We start from the raw sequence: 21087 nt of genomic DNA on the forward strand, positions 1-21087 counted from the left end.
CAAAGTAATTGGCATCTTATTTTTAAACAAAGTAATTTTTTCTTCAGGACAGATAGAGCAGATGGAAATACTATTTTGTTGAAATGTTAAGAAAGTTGAATTAATAGTTATTTAACAACCAAGTAAAAGCACTTAGAGGTATTTTTGACTAACTGCTTTTAAGCTAAAACCTAACATTATTCTATAGAACCTAATTTTTGGTGGTGTGTTCACATTATGCAGCTGAAGATGAATTATTTCATATGTTCTTATTGTTTAAAAAAAACCACACAGGTAATGATTTGTCTCTATTTTGAGGTACCATCCTTCTTTTCTCTTGTCAAAATAATCTAGTGATTCCCATGTGGATTAACTACTTAACACTGTCCAATTAACGGGCTTCTATGAAAGTGGAGTCAGAATTTATTTGATGTGCTAGTTTTTGGGTTTTTTTTATATTTTTATTTTTTTAATTTTTTTATTCTTATGTTAATCCCCTTACATTACAACATTAGTTTTAGATGAAGTGTTCCATGACTCATTGTTTGTGCACAACACCCAGTGCTCCATGCAGAATGTGCCCTCCTAAATACCCACCACCAGGCTAACCCATCCTCCCACCCCCCTCCCCTCTAGAACCCTGTTTGTTTTTCAGAGTCCATCGTCTCTCATGTGATGTGCTAGTTTTTAAAGGAATATACATACAATTTTACGCTCATTAAATCAGCAAAATTAAACAATTCTTATAATCCACAAATACTGGCTCAGTTGGCAATGAAACTCAACTATTCATATGCTGCTTATTACCATTCTGGAAAGAATTTTGTTAATATATGCCAATAGCCACAAAAATTCTGAAACTCACTCTTGAGAATTTATTCCAAGGAAATAATTTGAAAGAAGAAAAATACTTAGGTATTAAGTTATTTATTACATTATAATAGAAAAGTTTCAATGAACTAAATCTTCTATAGGGATATGGCTAAATAAATTATAAAATGATTTGAAGCAATTATTATGTAACCATTATAATTATCAAGGGCAGAAAATAGGAAGGGGATATCTTTTCCAGTAACACAAAATGCTGTCCATTTTGCAGATGTGACGGAGTAGAGATAGGAATTCATTTGGTGACTTTTCAGGAGAGATGTGTTTTAATGAATAAACAAGGCAAATGGCATTCCATTTATGGTGCAGATGATGGGATAGGGTTTAACAAAAACTGACTCTAAGTCTGTAGTGCAGGAATTTTTTTTCTTCTGGTAATAAACTATTTCCTTTAATTAAATCAACCTCTGGTTCTTTTTGGATACATCATGCTAGGTAGTAGGCCTGACAAACATTCTCCATTTGTCTCCTGAATAAGTAAGTTCTCTTCAAACAGATGAGTAGTTTATTCTCAAAGGAACAGAACAGAGTCAAGACCGTTTCCACTAATGGAAATTTGCTGACAGAAAATGTTCATGCAGCATCTAGAGGGAGGTATCTGCCTTACAGGAGGGCTTCAGGATTTGGCCCCATTCAGAATAAAGAATCAGACCCATCACAGCACTCAATTTCTTCCACATTGAAACGACTATTTTCACGACAGCCAAGTCTTCCCTCACAGAAGCCAACAGTTCCAAGGGTAAGTGAACACCATTACCTCCTCCACAGGTTGCTGAGCAAGGAAAGAAATCTGTCTCCCTCCAACGGTGGATGATCGGCTGATAGAAGATGAACTGGACTGTGCTGTCAGCGGGCCCTGAGTTGTGGATCTGCAGGAGATAAAAGCAAAGAGAGAAACTGGTATGACCGGGAGGGGCTTTCTTTGTCCCTTGCAACTTGGACAAGAATGCACGGTGGCACCGACGGTCTTAGGCTGCATGAAGGACCACTCTGGGAGAGAAGTGGCCTTAGCAATATCATCGATCTTACCCATCAACCATATACCATTGCGACCATCACTTTTCAGCTCTGTTGCTATGGATCAAGGGATCGCAATGTCTCTACTTGTGATTCTAGTAGGATCTTTTCTCAGGCCACTTTCTCCCTTTCCCTCCTGTATTTCTAACTTCTCTGGTACAACAGGAAAAATTATGTGGATTTTTATATGTAAAATATGTATATGTGTATTTTTATTTTATTTATTTATTTAAAAGATTTTATTTATTTGTCAGAGAGAGAGAGAGAGAGAGGGCACAAGCAGGGGGGAGAAGCAGGCTCCCCACTGAGCAGAGAGCCTGATGTGGGACTTGATCCCAGGACCCTGGGCTCATGACCTGAGCCGAAGGCTGATGCTTAACCGACTGAGCCGCCCAGGTGTCTTGTGTATGTGGATTTTTAATGTAGGTTCCAAAGTAGACAATTTATTCTGAGGAAATTATAAATGCCATACACTGCAGAAAATGAAAGATCCTGTCTTTAGTCAAGAAAAAAGAATTAAAGAATTAAATGGCTCTGCCCACTCAGAGATGTTTCCTGGCACTTTAGTGATTCATACATTTTAATGTGCAGAGTTACCAATTGGAAGCTTGCTAAAATGCAAATTCCTGGGCTCTTGCAATGCAAGAGCAATGGAAACATTGATAGTCCAAGTACCAAACTTTGAAAAACACCAACTTACAATATAAAAGCAATGTGTACTTTGAATACACATATCCTTATGGAAATTACAACCCCATTTAGTTTTAAAAAAGAGGAAGTGAGGCAATAATTCTTTAATAGTTCTTAAAAGTACAAGGTTGAGAAAATATACTCAATCTAAAAGAGAAGGAAAACGTAGCCAATAGGAGCAGTGCCTTGATTTCACAAAGACATAATGACATGCCGTATAACACTGAGACAGTTGGGCAAGGCTTGGACTATTTATTATACTAAAGGAAGTTCCATGGACAACCAAGAGGGCCACCTCTTACTTCAAGACAGTAGAGGCATATCAGCGCATCATGTGGTCTACATCTTTATGTTTTCAAGCCTTACCGTGGTCCCGACTGCCCTTTACCTAGGATAAGCTGATGGATTTGGCCTTCAGATTTTTAAAAAAGACAGCCTATTTTCCACTACTGAGTTGAACAACTGGATTAACAACTGGATTAAACATCTAGGAACACTGGAATGCAGGGAGTAGGTGTTAAACCCTAGACCAATTTTTGGACTTCGGATGAAAATATTGGAAATGTTCCTCAGATAATCTGCAAGAGTTGGAAAAGGAGAAAGAACAAAGAGAGAGAGAGAACTATAGAATATCTCATATTATGCTGGCATTCTGACCCATGAAACATCGAGGTCTTTCTTAATTAGAATAAACAGTGATACAATCCCTTACTTTAAAGCCAAAACAGCTGAAGCAATATGGTGTGTTTCACAAAAGGGGAGCAGAGCCTACAGATTAATATTTTTCAATCCTATGTGTCAGATACAGGATACCTAATTGCTTGCTCAGGGATGTACTATTAATCACATTCTTTGGAAAGTTGTTTTTTTTTTTTTTTGATTGTTTTTTTGTTTTAAGCTCACAAAAGCCTATAGCTCTCTTGGGATGTGTGGTTTCCATGCTGGAAAAGTATTAGAAGAGGACTGTCATTTAAACATCAGCTTGTGAAAAAATAAAAAGACCAGAAGATTTATTTAGGCTTAGAAGGATGGATTTTTTTGCAGAGGTCTCTTTTGGGATGCTTGAAATTAAACTAAGTCCTAGGAAAGTGGAGGAAAACAAAGATGAGGAGGATATAACATCAAAATCCTTGGAGAAACCTTGTTCTAGAATATCTGTACAGTGTCTGGGCTTAGTTTTTGATCTGGTTAAAGAGGAAAAAGATGAAACACAATAAAGTTTCAGCTTCCTAGAGGTTACCAGTGAAAGCACCTTATGCCTTTAGAGTAAGGAATGCATGTCAAGAAGTTTTGGTGTTAAGAGGGAGTGTGAGTAAATACTATGTTGAAGGAAAGAAAACAAGGACCTTAGAGAGGATATTGTTCCTAACTGTCCAATGAAATTGATGTACAATGACCATGAATGCCGAGACTGTATGCTTAAATTTGAAAAGAGATTGGAAATGAACAGGGGTATTGTTATTTCAAATAGATAAAAACAGTTGTGATGTATCCAAATCTCTGACCATACAAATCTTACTTGATTCTACACTGATAATATTCCTGGTTCTCTCTTCTCTATAAGCACCTTCTTTTAATAATAACCAACAACTACCACAGCAACGAGCATACTACATTCCTACCGTATGCAGGGTACATTTTATTTATATTAAATCAAATCTTAGAACTACTCTGTATTATCTTTCCACATTTACATTATGACTAGAGAGATGAGTCTCAGAGAGGTTGAGTGACTTGCTCAAGGCTACACAGCTAGGGAAGAGCAGAGCTGGGATTTGAATTCAGGTCTGCCTTGGCTTGAAAGCTGCCATTCTTTTCATAGTACCAAGCAATTCTGTTAGTTAGTGTTAGTGTTGTGGAGATACAGGTATTTATCTTCAGTGGTGGCCTCATACTGTTCTTCTCAGTATCTTTTTTTTTTTTTTCAGTATCTTAATTTTTCATTTGAAAGTAGGAAAATAAAGAGGCTAACCCGATGTCTAACTTTGATGGCCTAATTGTTGCTCACAGAGATGGGCTTCCATGTTCCTTGTTTCTGGTCTTATTAATTCTAGGTGGCTGGGACTTTTGTTGTCATTAGCTCTGGAGCTTTATACACCCTAAATCCTCAGACATCAGGTTCTTATTCTCCAGGATATGCTGAAAGCTTCAGTTTGACACATTAGAATTTAGTTTTAGGGAGCTAAACACATCTGGCATATGTAATTTAGGCTTCCTTAAGTTAATAAGGAAAAAGAATGTTCTGAAACAAGCTTTTCTTCCTATAATTACAATGATTCAGTGTTTCTAATTTAATATAAGACTTCTCACACTGAAAGGAAAAGAGAAGACAAAAACTGGTCACTTTCCATAGCAACTGATCTCACTATCATGATAGAGTCCCAGGACAGGACAAGTGTGTGAGTGGGTAATAGATGAACATTAAGTCCATGTAAAATCAAAGGAATCAAGAAGACATTTCAAATGCATGAAAGACATCATCAAGTACACAAAGGATCCCCCAGTTGATGCACTATGAAATGCCACACTTTTTTCTTCTCAGTTGGGAAAAGATAATTTGTGAGCCTCAGCTATTCCCCTACTATGTTCTTTTCTCTCCCTGGTGTTGTAGAAACTTTTGCCCCAGATAAGCCAGTGAGGGGTTGGGAGTCAGGAGACCCATTGTGTTCCTTGGCTGCTGAGTGATGCACAGGGTGATGCTCCACACTGTTCAGAAAGACATATGAATGCATTATCTGTGTCTAATGCTCTAATTGATGCAAATGCAAGTCACAATTTTTCTACTACTTTGGTGTCTTAGGTACTCATCAGTCACTTTTCTCTATGACGTTCTTCTGAAATTTCTAGAATGGGCACAAACTGAACAGGTACCTTAGCTGCTTTCACAAGGAGAACTAAGTTGGAAGTTTTAGGGAAGGATGGACCATCACTGAAAAAAAACCCTCTTCTGGCTGAGAAAGTCAAGTTCTTTCATTGGGGCTGTAGCTTCAGAAGGATGCACATGGCATGCGGCAAGGAGGAACAAGGAAGAATGGTCTTGAGATGGTATGGAGGTAGAATGGACAAAGTTTAAGGTCTAACCAGGGGCATATAGAAGAAGGGGAAATCAGTGTGAATCGAAGGTTTCTGATGTGGCTGGGTAAATAGCATATTATTCCACAAGATAGGAGATAAAGAAGATTAAGTAGGTTTCTGGGGCTAGACAAGTCCAGTTTCGGACACGTTGCACTGGTTGCACCTATGGAATATCCAAGTGGTGATGTGCAGAAGGCAGCTCGATATATGAAATGCCTCAGCAATGCTGTCAACTACTGACATGTGAACAATATTACTTGAATCAGTTCACTATTTTCAGTATGTGTATTAACTCTTGCAAGGCTACTAGGGAAATGAACACAAATGGTTTGTTCAGCAGCGCTCTAAGGGTTGCAAAAAAATAAAGACTTCTCTCACTATTGTGCTGTATTTGCATATTGAAATGAAATAACCACCCACAGCATCATTTTTCTGGTGAGCTATCTTTGCTGGTTTGTAGCTTCTCATCCACACAAAGTGGCTGGCATCTGGACTGGATTAAAAAGAGCTACCATGCAGATGGAGACAGAGAACAGTGCTCTGGAACCCTTCTTCCATCCAACCTCACTGTCTATCCCATTTTCCTATGTGCATTCTTACTTCCAGCTGCCATGGGGTCATCGAATCTTAGCTTAAATCAAATGTCCTCTGGCTCCAGGTCCCATGATGAAAAATTTATGGAGTCCTGGACACATTACAAGTTTTACAGCTTTACAGCTGACATCCTTCAGGTCCTTCTGACCTACTGAAGGAAAAACTATGTTTTATTGTGATTTTCAAACATTCTTCTAGTGTGTACATTTCTCCTACAGAATGAATATGTTGCTTCCAGCAATGTGTTTTATATTACCTTGAAGAGTAGGGAAGCTCTGATAGAAGGAAACAAGTTAGTCTTGTTGCCAGTACAAGAGAAAACAGAACTTGTAATGGGACGTATGACCAAGTCTATGGATCATTATTTTGTCTTTCTCTTTGACTGAGAACACCTTATGTGAGTCAATGACTATATCCTAACTTGTTTCAAAAACAGTTTATATCCTCCAACTAATGATGTGTTGGTCTTTGAGTCTTTTTATTAAATCATATACATATATATACACATAAGGATTTTCTTAGGACCTTAAAAATATTATATGTTCCTGAAAAGTCCAGGATGTACCTTGACACCCCTGAATTAAACATTTCCTGGATAATAGGATTTCCAAATCTATACCCAAACCCAAAATCTCTCTCTCTCTCTCTCTCTCTAGGAGATTATAAGTCACAGTTTGGATATGGCTTGAGAACAAGGTACCTAGAGGCCCTTACCTTGACAATGAAATCTGCTGTGAGTGGTCCAGTCATTCTCAGTATCTCTTTGTCTGGAAATTTCTGGAAGTCCACACTAGAATTGTCCACAAGAAAGGTGCCTGTAGAGCTGAGACTGTTTTCACCTTTAGCCCCCTGCAGGGTTTTGGTTTCCAGATCTACATGGTCAAACACATGTAAAGGAGAGAAAGATGTTCCCAGGGCTATCACGGACCACATGCAAGCAAATTTCATGAAACAGTCTACAGCTATGGAAGGGAGAAATACCCTCCTTTATATGGCTTACACAGTTGACATTGGGATAGAAACAAAATTTATGGGTACCTCTGGATCACAGAGGAGTTTATGTTGCAAATGAAATTATTTTAAAACTCATTAGCCAAGCATTCAAGGCTCCCAGTCAAAAAATCTTTGACTCCCCAATGACCTCATTAGGGTACCCCACTTTACCACCATTCTATTCCTTTAACTAAACCATCTCCCATACATGTCTTACTGATTTCAGTCTCTACGGCTGTCTAGAATACCCTCCAGTTTTCTTTTTGATCCGTGAGATCCAGGGTGCCTCGCAGAGTTCCCCTCAGCACCCATGCGACTTCATACCCATTCATTACCTTGTGTTTATTTGTACTATCTGCTTTCTTACTGCATGTATGTTGCGGCTTGCCATGAAGAAACAATAGTAATGAGGACAAGGAAATCACCATTCTTTTTAGTTCTCTCTCTTTTAAAAATCCTGCTGGGTACCTAATGTAGTATTATGTACATATATGATATTAGTGCTTAAGAGAGAAGAACTTCTTGATTCTTGGAGCATTCCAATCTGAATTTGGCCAATGACAAAGGCGATGAAACATCTTTTGTTGTAGGAAATGTGAGCAAGCTGGGGATGATGGTAATTATGCCATGTATTTCAGAGCAGATTAAATTCTCATGTGATTGAGAAATGATTTAGAATAACTTCCCACTGTATGAAGAGGGACAGACTGTCTAATGGTTTCTAAAACTTGCATAAGAATCCTTAGCTTTAGTAATGGTTCTTCAGCAGAAGGATAGAGTGTCAGGTGAGTCTCTGGGTCTCCTACCCAACATTCAACCAGAATGACTCCCTTCTTCCATGTCTTACAGATTGGGGTCCTGGGATAATTTTAGGACCTCTGGAAGTACTAAAGTACCTGTACTAAATTATTCTACGTATTGTCTACTTTAAACTGGAATATCAACAAGAATGTTGGTGTCCAGTGAAATGCCAACAACGCTGAGATGAAGTCTGTGTAGCCCTTCTTCTGGAGTAGGTCAGGCTCCATCCCCCTGCCCTAGAGGAGAGAGGTCTTCACAGGAGAACATGAGGTATATCAAGGGAGAACTGGAGGGGAAACCACAGCACAGGATCTCCTTCTGTTAGCCTTCATTTCTCAAGCTGCCTTATGTGTGTGTATGTGTACTAATTTGTAGATATAGCTCTAAGACATAAATCAACTTAGTTTTGGAAAAATCCTGGGGGTCTAAGTCTGATTTGAGCATCTGATTCAGTTTTATCACCAGGTCTCCCAGCTGTCCTTCCCAAGGTACTTCTGATTGAAGATAAGCGGGGGTTAGACCAGACTGCCTAGTGTTGTTCTGGTTTGGCCCTAAATATTTCAGATTAGTCCCATATTAGACCAGCTTCTGGGAGTTAAGTGCAAAGGGTTGCAAGTAAAACAGGGTGTCATTTATTCACATATTCATTTTATATTATATATTATATTATATTCCAGATACACAAAACAAAAAGTTCTTAAGCTACATGTATGTTGTCAACATACATGTATGTCTGTTGGGGAAAAAAAACAAATTCCATTTTGCTTTCCATCATTTATAAATATCATCTGCCGCTTCACCTATTGAATTCTTGGGACAATGAAAGCAAACGAGGCTCATTCTTTAGCTTATTAGTGATCACATAGTTAGGAAAACTGGGAGGCTCATACATTTATAAAAATGAATTTCCTTTTCAATCTATTCCTTTGGGGTCTTTCTTCTGCATTGAGGAGTCAGTCCCCCAGTTGGTGATGATCTCTGCCTGGATGTTTTATTCTGAGCAGGCCTGTCACTGCTAGAAAAATACTGTTTTTGAGTGGGGTTGTTACATGAGCAGTTACCTCTGTCCAATCCTCCAGAGGAAAAGCAAATCATTTGAATGGTGATAGTGTACACATATATATCATCCCTTGACATGTGAACATTATATTTTGGGGGGTTGTTCAGGGTTAGAAAAGAACTTGGATCCATATAAGGTGACTTATCAGCATCTTCTGGCTTTGCCTGAACTGTACCTTACTTATTCCTTTCCTTCACATGACCCTTCAAATCCCACCTCTCCCATGAAATGTATTTATTTTTATTTTTAGAAAGACTGTAGTAGGCTATCTGAACTTTCACAGGCTCCAATTTATCTTCCTCTTGTTTGTCTTTCTGGAATGATTTCATTTATAATCCAATGGCCAAAAGATAATGCTCGCTACCTAAATTGGTTTCCTAGGCATGTGTGTGGGAGGGGAGAAAGAACAGAAGATGATAGATGGTTCTTTAGGAATCCAGGAACAGTCACAGTGGAGGAGATCAGAAATGCTCAAGGGACCAGCGGAAGTGAAGTCTTTCAGTGGAACTGAATTTTGTAGAAAATACAATGTATCCTCTTATACCCCTTCCCTGGGTTATAGCCTATAATTGTCTGCTGGTAATTTACAGGTCTATGTTTAAACAATAGTAAATGCTAATAATAAAAAAGAAACAATGTGGCTGTGTACTACTGCTTGGTAGGACTGAAGATATCAATTCTTTCTAAGTTCTAGTGGGGCCATGCTACCATTTGATCTCTAGGGTTGTGATTACCCATCAGTCCTCAATCCCAATAGCTATCTTCAGTATAGGAGGGCTTTGTATTGTCCTTAATACATGGGATGTTTAATCATACCACTATGGTTTTCTTTAAAAGTTAAGGTTGTTTGGTGCTTCTACGTTCCCCTGAATCGATAAAGTAATGGAACACGGGAATAGGAAGAAAGAAAGAGTGAAGGTGAGGAAGGCTGGAAAGAAGAAGGGGGGTGGGGGAAGGAGATGCGAGGCAAGAAAAAGACTGAGATTGATTGGAGAGGAAGAAGAGAGAGAATGAGAAATAATATTCACAAAAGCATAAACATGTGCTTGAGTCATGAACAACCTATTGGGAGCATCTATTTTGTATTTTTCAGGATGAGTGTGGTTAGAGATAATTACCCTGAGGTTTCTGCTATCTCATCAGGCAGCCAAAAGATAAACAGAAGCACTCAAAATATCATATTATGATAGAGTAGAAAGATTTGCACTTCCGTATTTTAATCTCTTCTGGGAACAAAAAATAATAGTGACTAAAATTCCCAATACCCAAAGGAAAACAACTGAGTTTACTTACACAAGTGATCAGGTCCTTTTAAGACGAGGCGAATATGTCTACTTCCATAGGGAATAGCAACCACAGTATCATCCACTAGAGAGAAACAAAGCGATATCTTAAAGGCATATAATTTGACACAAAATTATCGATTAGCTCCTATATAAAGGCACTGACTTATATACTCCCCCAAATGATAATCATCTTTTAAGTGTTTGAAAGAGGAACACCAACATTTGGGAATCAAAATTTCCATTTTCCTCAGAAAAACACATGCCAGTGAAGCTGGTCACTAGTTAACTTATGGGGGACCCGGCCTTTTAAAAATATATATAAATTTTGATAGATTGAGAAATGAATTTGCAAGTTTCCATTTCTGATTTTAAAACCTGGTTTTTACATTGCTAAATTTCTCAGGATTACAAAAATGAAAATAAATTCTAATGCTCAAAGGATGACCGTATTATATCAAGATCTGAATTTCTTTCTAGCAAAGTAACTATCTTAGACCATCAGGAAAAATGAGAATAGGAGAAGATTTATTTGTTTGTATTTGTTAAATCTCTTAAGGGCAGAAATTATGCCTCCCAGTTCTTTAATATCCTTCCCTATCTACATCTAATATTATATATAGTAAGTGTCTCAGGAATGGTTATGAACCTTTCCCCCCACATACACTCTCTGCTTGACAATTAAAAAAAAATTTTTTTTTTTGGCTGAATCACAGCCAGATTTAGAAATGGGTTACTTTCACCCTACTTGCAAATTGAGACTGAATTCACTGGAAGCAGAACCTACTTTTTATTTTTATTTATATTTATTTATTTATTTATTTATTTATTTATTTATTTTAAAGATTTTATTTATTTGAGAGAGAGAGACTGAGAGAGAGAGAGCACATGAGAGGGGGGAGGGTCAGAGGGAGAAGCAGACTCCCCGCTGAGCAGGGAGCCCGATGCGGGACTCGATCCAGGGACTCCAGGATCATGACCTGAGCCGAAGGCAGTCGCTTAACCAACTGAGCCACCCAGGTGCCCTACTTTTTTTTTTAATTAGATTTATATTCTATGCACCCCAAACATATCACAGGCATTCTTGCTTGTGACGTTTGTGACAACACCACCTCTCATTTACATGCCACTGAAGAGTTTCACTTTCTAAATTATACCATTTACTCCTTCACCCAAAGCTTGTGACATAGGCAAAGAGGATACTACCATCTCCCTTTTATGATGATGAAATGAAGCCTCTGAGAAGTATAGGGAGTAGCCCATGGTCAAAAAAAGAGGAGGGCATTCCAGAAGACAAGGGAAAAAGCAGGTATTTTAAATTCACCAGCATATTCAGAAGCTCCGTGGGGATTCTTTCTTTCACACATATTTTTTTCTGATATTATATATTATCATGCTCTCTTTGGAAAAATTTAGTTTCAATAAGAGTAATCCTAAAAGGTAACCAATGTTCTGAAACTTAGCATCATCCCATCTTTAGGAGAATCTGATTTCCATAAATGAATCTCAGAAGTTCCCTAACTTCTCTGATCCTTATATTGTTTCCTCATTTGTAAGACAGGGAAAAGCACACTTACCTCACAATATTGTTGTAAAAAGATATAGATATTGATATCAATATATAGTTGTATAGCCTGGAACACAGGAGGCATTTTGTAAATATTACTTTCCTCCGTCTCTTCCAAATCTCCTTAAGGACAGGGACTGAAAGACTGTTTATTTTTGCTATGTTTTTAAACCCTCCAAGGCCCCAGCGCATAGCCAGTTGAATGATAAAGAAGAATCATATGCTCTCAATTCTTTCCCTAAAGAGGTTACATTTATCAAGTTCTCTCCAATGTTGAATATTCTACTCACACTACAACCTTCTAGCGGTTTTTAATGTCATACATTGTTGAAGAAAAGGCTGAATTTCAGAGAGCCAGGACTTTGTGGCTATAAGCACAAAACATGTAAGGAGAATACAGAAAAGGAACAAAAATGTTCAGACTGGGCCCATAGAGCTTTAAATGTCTTGCACAAAGACATGGATTTTTAAGTTTACAAAAGAAACTCAAAGCAGTTAAAACAATGGGATTTCTGGAAATAGAAAGTCTTTGTTTATCCACAGGTCAAATAAAGGGCAAGTAAAAGGGAAGCTTTCTGTTTGGCTCTGCAACACTCGGTGGTAGACTTCTGACCCACACACGACTCAGGCGGCCTCCCTCTTGTTCTGTTGAGAAGCCACTCGCATTCCATATACTGGGGCATTGACCCTGGCTTCTGGCTGATGCATTAACCCTTGTATGCTCCCCAAGGAAGATGGGGAGAAACCCAGAAGGGTGTTGGGGAAAAGGTTAGTCAAAGAGAAATAGGGAGCCTCTAAAGCTGGTGCAATCTTGAAGAATCAGCCTCACAGGGCACAGGAAGTAGGAAGAGTCATGGTCTGTTCTTCTATGGTTCTCTCAAGGGCTGATGGACAACTGGCCCCTCATCAGGCAATCAGCAAGTTCATTACTTTAGTCCACAAATATTTTTTGAGTGTCTCCTAGTGTTAGGCCCCCTCCTAGGTACCAGAGGTTCAGTGACAAAAAAGACCAGCAAAGCAGCAGCCCCACAAAATGGTCCAAGGAGAAGGGCCCCAGATAAAATATGTGGGAAAATACCACAAGCTATACTCTACTCGTGGAAACCCATAAAGCACATTGGTTTCTTAGAAGCCCTGAACAAAAGAGCCTCATTTCATTCTATTTAATCCAGTGCATTCCCCAAAATGTTTACCCAGAGAATTTATACACACACACACACACATATATAATCTGTTAACACAGTTGATACATCTCAAAATATAATTTAAGAAACGGTGATCTTAATTTGACAAAAAGATAGGAAAAAATTGATTTCATATTCTGCATGTTGATAAAAAGCCCCTCTTTGAGTTGGATATGTATTAATAATTGTCTTATTTGGGGATAAATTCTCAATAATTAGGGATGGGCTGGGGGATTCTTCCATTTGGCATCTATTATAAGAGTGAGCACAGAATGGTGTTTAAGACATTTGAGAATGTGTGAGCAGCCTGGCTTTATCACCTACCTCCTTAGTGATTAATTCAATAGGTTTGACTGGTGGGACAGATGGGTACACCCTCTCTCACTGGGCCTCACATTCCTGTGGGTGCTCTTTTCCACAAAGGCACACTGCTCTATGACCAAGTGCATCTGGCCTAATCTATTCTGGCTTTGTTGACAGAACCATGATACCAATAGTCAGGACATATTTCTAGGTTATTAATCAGCAATTCTGGAAGACCTGCTTCAGAGATCAGATAACCTCTTTCTCAATTAAATTGATAAGCTCTCCATGGGAATCATAAATGCTGTCATGTCACAAATATGGGTTGCAAATGTCCTTTCTCAAGAAAATTAATTATTCTAAAGATTGTACCTAAAATATTTCCTCAAAAAGTCTACAGCTATATGTGTATTTCACAGCTTTCTATTGAATACTTTAAACTTGTTTTACAATCTCATCATACGTGGACTTTTCTGTGTCATTCATTGCTGTATCAGAGAAAGGTCATAATGATAATTTTTGAAGAGATAGGATTTCCTATTCTGATATCTGAGCTTGCCTTATTTTTAGACCTGTTGAGGTTTATGTTTTTAAGGAGTCTTCCCTCTAAGTCTATGGGACTGGTAATTTATTTTCGTTTCTTTTTTTCATTTTTTTTTATGGTAATTTTTTTTTAACAGAAGAGTCATCGTTAATGTGATTGGCTACACATAAAAATAGCAGTACATACAGTCTGCCAATCTTGAGGAGGTTTTAGTAGTATATTTTTTATCTCCATGCCAACTTCATTACTTTTACAATATATCCAATGAAATAAGGTGAAGCCGAGCATTTGAGCCCTTCAACATCTCCCCCTGAAGTTATCAGTCATTACACAATGGAGGACGTATACCTAACAGGCGAAATAAGATGGATCTTCCTCAAATGTTGGGAACTTCATCTTTACAGTTCTCCAGGCCAAAAACTTTGGAGCTATTCTTGACTTCATATATATATATATATATATATATATATATATATATATATATCAGCTAGAAAATCCTATTGCCACAACAGTCAAAATACCATATTTCATGGATTCTAAGAGGAACTGTCTCTCACATTTTAACATATGTGAAATCAGAATGCATCCCACAATCAATGGTGCATTATATCCTTTCTCACTGAGGCAGTGATCCTGCCATAGTTATCTTTGCCTGCACAGTTGCTAACACCAAAACGACCAGTATCAAACTTGCAAAATGGGAGTCAGCAGCTTGGAAGAAGATTCTAAGATAATAGTGGAACACCCTTATTTAGCCTCTCGGAACTAAATAGTCGTGGGGGTTGTAAGGAGATGAGGAACCAGAAGTGCTTAATAACATTGCCAAAGTGGGAGTCAAAAGCCAGCTCGCTGTACACAGTTGCAAACCTGAGTTGAAAGTCCAGCATCATCTGGTTCCTGACAAGATGGAATAACAGTGCCCAGACTTAGTTTTCCGCCTGGAAACAACCAAAAAGTCAGAAAATTATATAAAACCCTGGCTTTCAAGACACTGGATATCAGGCAAAGAAGGGCAGCAATTGCTGAGAATCAGGAAACAAGGTAGGTGAGCCTTAACACTGCCTGGGATTCCTGCTTTGAAAGACTTTCCTGGCTGCAGCTCAGGAGGTGGGAACCCCAACCCCAGGAGGACTCCCTGAGTTGAGGAGACAAAGTTGAGAATCCAAGAAGATCAAGGTGGCTAGAGTTGTGAATGACAGATTACCAGAGAGAAGAGAGCTACACAGAGAGACAATTCCAGAGCTTTAAGAGCATTCTCCCATCACATTGTACACCTCAAACACATACAGTGATGTATGTCAATCATTTCTCAACAAAACTGGGAAAAATATTTACATGACATAGAAAAAATACTTATGTGACATGCTAATGATATATGCTATTATATAATTTTTTAAAAATTATTCTCTTTGGGTATCCAGCAGCATACCCATGCTAATCAGGATGTGCATATAAAGAAACTAGCTGAGGCTGGGAAAATAACCACACAAAAGAATTATAGAAATGACTATCTGGCATGCATATAGGGCTGGGAATAGTATCTTATCCCACTAGACATGCTAGAAAACTTTATAATTCATTGAGCAGTAGCAGGGTCTTGCCTCAGTAGCAGGGGACAATTAGCACCAGCCAAACATGGCTTTGGTCTTGCCAACCAAATTTTAAGACCCCAAAGGATCAAATTGATTCCAAGTAACTTCATTGCTTCCAGAACAAAACTGAAAAAATATTTACAGGAATACCAAAATATCTAATATCCAACCAGATAAAATAATAATATCTGATATCAGGTCAGAAATTACCAGGCATGCAAAGAAGCCAAAAAAATTACAGCCCATCCTGAAGAGAAAAATCAATCAATCGAAATGCAGGAGACATTAAAATATTAACTATAACCTTATTCCATATGTTCAAAAACTTAAGTACATACACACAAAAATTTTCAGGCCCAGAGAATTTCAATGGTGGATGCTACCAAACATTTAAAGAAGAAATAACATCAATTTTATACTATCTTTTCCAAAAAACAGAGGAGAAATCACTTCCCAACTCATTGCATGAGGTCAGCATTACACTGCTACAAAAACTAGACAAAGGTGGTATAAGGAAGGGATCCTACAGACAACTATCTCTCATGAACATAGATTAAAAAAAAAAACAAACAACCCTCAAACAAAACACTGGCAATTCAAATCCTGTAATCTATGTAAAGAATAATACACTATGGCCAAGCAGAGTTTATCCCAGGAAAGCAAGGCTGATTCTTTGTTTGAAAATCAATCAATGTTATCCATCACAATAAAAGTCTAAGGAAGAAAAGCCATATGATCACATCATTTGAGGCAGAAAAAGCATGACAAAATTCAACATTCATTCATTATAATAACTCTCAGCACATTAGGAATAAAAAAGAACTTCCTCAATGTGATAAAAGGGATCTTCAAAAAAACCTACAGCTAACTTCATACTCAATGGTGAGAAATTGAATGCTTTCCCTCTTAATATTGGAAATGAGGTAAGGTTATCCACTCTTGCTTCTTCTATTCAACATCATATTAGGCATCCTTGCCAGTGCAATAAGGCCATAAAAATAAACACGTGATTTACAATTTGAAAAGGAAGAAGTAAAACCATCCTTATTTGTAAAACAAGATGATAATTTATGTAGAAAATCCAAAAACTTTCAGAACTAATAAGTGTGTTAGAAGATTGAAAAATACACAGCCAACACATAAAAATAAACTAGCAATATACAATTGGAAATTGAAATAAAAAATAAAATGCCAATGCAGTAGGGTAAGAAAATAAAAGAGGGGGGCGCCTGGGTGGCTCAGTTGTTAAGCAACTGTCTTCGGCTCAGGTCATGATCTCAGGGTCCTGGGATCGAGCTCCGCGTCGGGCTCCCTGCTCCGCGGGAAGCCTGCTTCTCCCTCTCCCGCTCCCCCCACTTGTGTTCCCTCTCTCGCTGTGTCTCTCTCAGTTAAATAAATAAAATCTTAAAAAAAAAAAAAGAAAAAGAAAATAAAAGAGGTACAAATTTAACTAAGGTACAGGATATGTACGCTGAAAACCAATAAAGGCCTATGAAGGGAATGAGAGAAGACCTAAAGAAATGGATAGCCATGAAGTGCTCATAGGTTAAATGACTTAACATAGTAAAGATGTCAATTCCCCACATATCAATCTATATGAATTAACAAAATTATAAATCAAAATTTTAGCAAGATTTTTTATAGATATGGACAAGCAGATGGAAAAATTTATATGGAAAGGCAAAGAAATTAATAGAGAATAGCCAAATGAGTTTGAGAAAAAGGGTACAGTTGGAGGGATCAAACTATTTTATTGAAAGACTTCCCTTAAAGCTATAGTGACCAAGACAATGTGGTATTGGTGAAGGATTGACACATAGATCAGAATAGAGAGTCCAAGGAAAGACCCATGCAGGAATGGCCAGTGGACTTTTGACAAAGTTTTAAAGGCAATTTAAGAGAGAAAAGGATATCTTTTCAACAAATGGGGCTGGAAGAGTTGGACATCCTTATATCAGAAAAAAAAAATTAACCTAGATATAGATACACTTTACACAAAAATTAACTGAAAATAGGTCATTGATATAAAAGCTAAAATATAAAACTGTAACACTTTTAGAAGAAAATATAGGAGAAAATTTGTGACCTGGGATTAGGCAAGGGGATCTTATGTACAATGTTAAAGGTACAGTCCTAGTAAGAAAAAACTGATGACTGGTCTTCATCAAAATTAGAAGTTTTTGCTCTATGAAAGCTAATATTAAGCCAGTTTTGGGGGACAAAAAGTACCTATGGAGAAAAAATATATATATTTTTAAAGATTTTATTTATTTATTTGACAGAGAAAGACAAAGCAAGAGAGGGAACACAAGCGGGGGAGTGGGAGAGGGAGAAGCAGGCTTCCCACAGAGCAGGGAGCCCGATGTGGGGCTCGATCCCAGGACCTCGGTATCACGACCTGAGCTGAAGGCAGATGCTTAACGACTGAGCCACCCAGGCACCCCGAAAAAATATTTTCAAATCACACATCCGACAAAGGACTTGTACCCAGAATGCATAAAGAATTCTCAAAATTGAATGGTAGGAAATCAAACTCATTTAAAAACTGGGCAAAGGACTTGAACCAACACCACATCAAAGAAGAAATAAGCACTTCTGTAGTAGGCAGTGTAATTTTACCCCCTTGCTCTGCCAAAGATGACCATGTCTTAATCCCTAGAATTTATGAATATGTTATGTTAAGGGGGAATTAATATTGCTGATAAAATTAAGACTGGTAATCAGCTGACTTTAAAATGAAGAGATTGTCTTGGATTATCTGGGTGGGCCCAATGTAATCACAAGGGTTCTTTAAACTGGGAGAGAGAGATAGAAGAGGAGATTGGAGGCAGAAGGAGATCTAAAGATTTTACACTGCGGGGCTCCGAAGATGCCGAAGATGCCAAGGAACATAGATAACCTAACAGAAGCTGGAAAGGCCAAATCAAAGAAAATCAATTAGCCCCTAGAACTTCCAGAGGGAACACAGTTCTGTTTAACATTGTGAATTCATCTTGGCAAGACCCATTTTAGAGTTCTGACCCTCCAGAACCATAAAATAATAAATGTGTTGCTTTGAGACACTATGTTTGTGGCAATTTGATACAGCAGCAATTGGAGACTAATACACTATGAAAAGATATTCAACATCCTTAGTCATTAGGAAAATGCAAATTAAAACAATGATGAGATACTACTATGTACCAATTAGAATGGTTAAAATAAAAAATACTGGCAATACCAAGTGATGGAAAGAATGTGGAGCAAGTGAAACTCTTACACATTGCTGGTAGAAATGCAAAATAAGTAAATTACTCTGGAAAAAAGTCTAGCAGTTTCTTAAAATGTCAAATATATACCTACCATATGATCTAGCCATTCAACTCCCAGGAATTTACCTAAGAGATATGAAAGCGTATGTCCATACAAAAATGTGTACATGAAGGTTCATAGCAGCTTTATTTATAAGACCTCCCAAGTGAAAACAACCCAAATGCCTGTCAACAGGTGAATGAATAAACAAACTGTGGTATGTCCATACACTGGAATTACTATACAGCAATAAAATAAACTAAACTGCTGATGCATGCTATATTAATGAATCTCAAAATAATTATGGTGAATGAAAGAAGCCATTTGGACAAGAGTATGTATTGTAGAATTCCATTTATATAAAATTCTAGAAAAAGTAATGAAATCTATAGTGACAAAAAGATCAGTGGTTGCCAGGGGACAGGGCCAGGAGAGCGCAAGGGAAGGATTCTAAGGGGCACAGAAAACTTTCGGGATGAGGGTTATGTTTGGTTTCACAGCTGTATGCATATGTAAAAATTCACAAAGTTGAACACTACGTCATTTATACAATACAGCTGTTTAAGAAAAAAGAGTCCAGTACCAATGGATTTTATTTCTTTTGTGAGTTCTTTTAAAAATGCTGTATTACAGGTACCCCCATGACATGTGGAAATTGAGTCTAAAATGATTAAAAAAAAATTGAAGTTTGGGGAAAAGTTTTATTTCAGTTTAATTTACCAATTTATTAATTTATTTCAGGTTTTTTGTATGTATGAGTAATACATGGCTTAAAAAAAATCCAAATCTAAAGTAGATCTCTTAAGAACTATCAAGTAAAAACTCTAAGTGGTCAGGAGGCATTGTGTCATAGTTTCTTAATCTCAGTGGCAGCTTTTCTTTCTTCCATAGTGGTGCATAAAATAATGGCCCATCTTTCAATCAGTGAGGTCTTACATTCACAGAAATGCACTATAGAATCACTCTTTATCACCTCTACCACTGCTGCCATGGTCCAGGCCATCATCATTCCAGGCTTACTGTAACGGGCTTACTGTAACAGCCTCCTGACTGCTTTTCTTACTTCCATAGTTGGACCAACTATAGTCTATTCTCAACACAGTAGATAGAGTAATCCTTTTCAAAATAAATCAAGTCATTCCTCTGCTCAAAATCCTCCTGTGACTTATTTCATTCTGACTAAAAGCCAAAATCCTTACAAAATCATTCTTCACCCCGCCTCGCAACCCTCCTGCCTTCATCATTCCCAGTAGGCTTCTTTAAACTGACTTCAAGTCACATTAGCTTCTTTGCACTTCAAGAAATATGTCAAGATTGTGTTTACCTCAGGGCCTTTGCACTTGCCTTTCTCTATGACTGGAATTCTCTTTCCCTTGACTTTTGTAAGGTAACCTTGGATCCTAGTTCAGATGCCATCTTATCAGTGAGTCCTTTCCTTACCAATCTATTTAGTATTGCAAGTCCCTGTAACACCCTTGGCTGGCAGCCCAGCCCTTTCGCCTATTCTTCTTTCCTGCTTTACTTTTTCCCAAGACTCCTATCACCATATGGCAATACATTTTATTTAGTTTTTTGTTTTGTCTGTTTTTTTTGTCTGTCTGTCCTTCAGGAGTTTTGGGATATCCAGGTGATTTCAAAACACACAAATTCATATGAGAGGTTTGCAAAGCTGGAGACATTAAATTGATAGCAAATAGACTGGCTGTAGTTCTAAGTATATTGCATATACTTGGAAAATATGTAATAGAGTACAAGCCAATACAATTTGCAAGAAAGCGAGCATTTAATTTCAAGAATCAAAAGTTAATGTTAGTTAAATTTATTCTTTTGTTGTTGTTGTTGGGCTGGGGAAGTTGAAAAGAAGTGATCAGGAAAAATGGAAAGATTGAATGCTATCAGGGGACAGCCTTTTCCTTTAAAAAGGGGGAAAAGGTGCCTTGATCTAGCTCTCTTTCTTGTCTGTATTTGTATTAGGCAATTACACTGTCTTTTGATACAAAGATGGTTTCTTTTTTGTTTGCCAGCAAATGGCAGCCATTGGATGAATTCCTCCAACTTCTCTTTTTCCTTCTGGCACTTCCCGCCATGGTCTTTCTCCACTCTTCTGTTTTCTCTTTGTTCCCCCAAGGCTTGATAACATTAAAAAAAAAATCTTGGATATCAGTTCAGAAGAAAATGAGTTCAATGTGGGGAATCCGAGTGCTAGGAGTTCGCAAAGAGCATGTG

The 21087-nt window shown here is 37.7% G+C and overlaps 1 protein-coding gene across 1 annotated transcript in view; it reads right to left on the minus strand.

The window, feature by feature from the left end:
- ADAMTSL1 (ADAMTS like 1) overlaps positions 1 to 21087 on the minus strand; it is a 396511-nt gene that overhangs the window by 229641 nt on the left and 145783 nt on the right. The window contains exons 6-8 of the mRNA XM_034987936.1: positions 10391 to 10465; positions 6958 to 7115; positions 1625 to 1736 (exon numbers count right to left, since the gene is read on the minus strand). Of these exons, the coding sequence (XP_034843827.1) occupies positions 1625 to 1736; positions 6958 to 7115; positions 10391 to 10465 (345 nt within the window). The remainder of the gene's footprint in view (positions 1 to 1624; positions 1737 to 6957; positions 7116 to 10390; positions 10466 to 21087) is intronic.

Source organism: Mirounga leonina, unplaced genomic scaffold (genome assembly GCF_011800145.1).
Source record: "Mirounga leonina isolate KUSES-001 unplaced genomic scaffold, KU_Mleo_1.0 Mir_447, whole genome shotgun sequence".
In the NCBI taxonomy this organism is placed as follows: Eukaryota; Metazoa; Chordata; class Mammalia; order Carnivora; family Phocidae; genus Mirounga; species Mirounga leonina.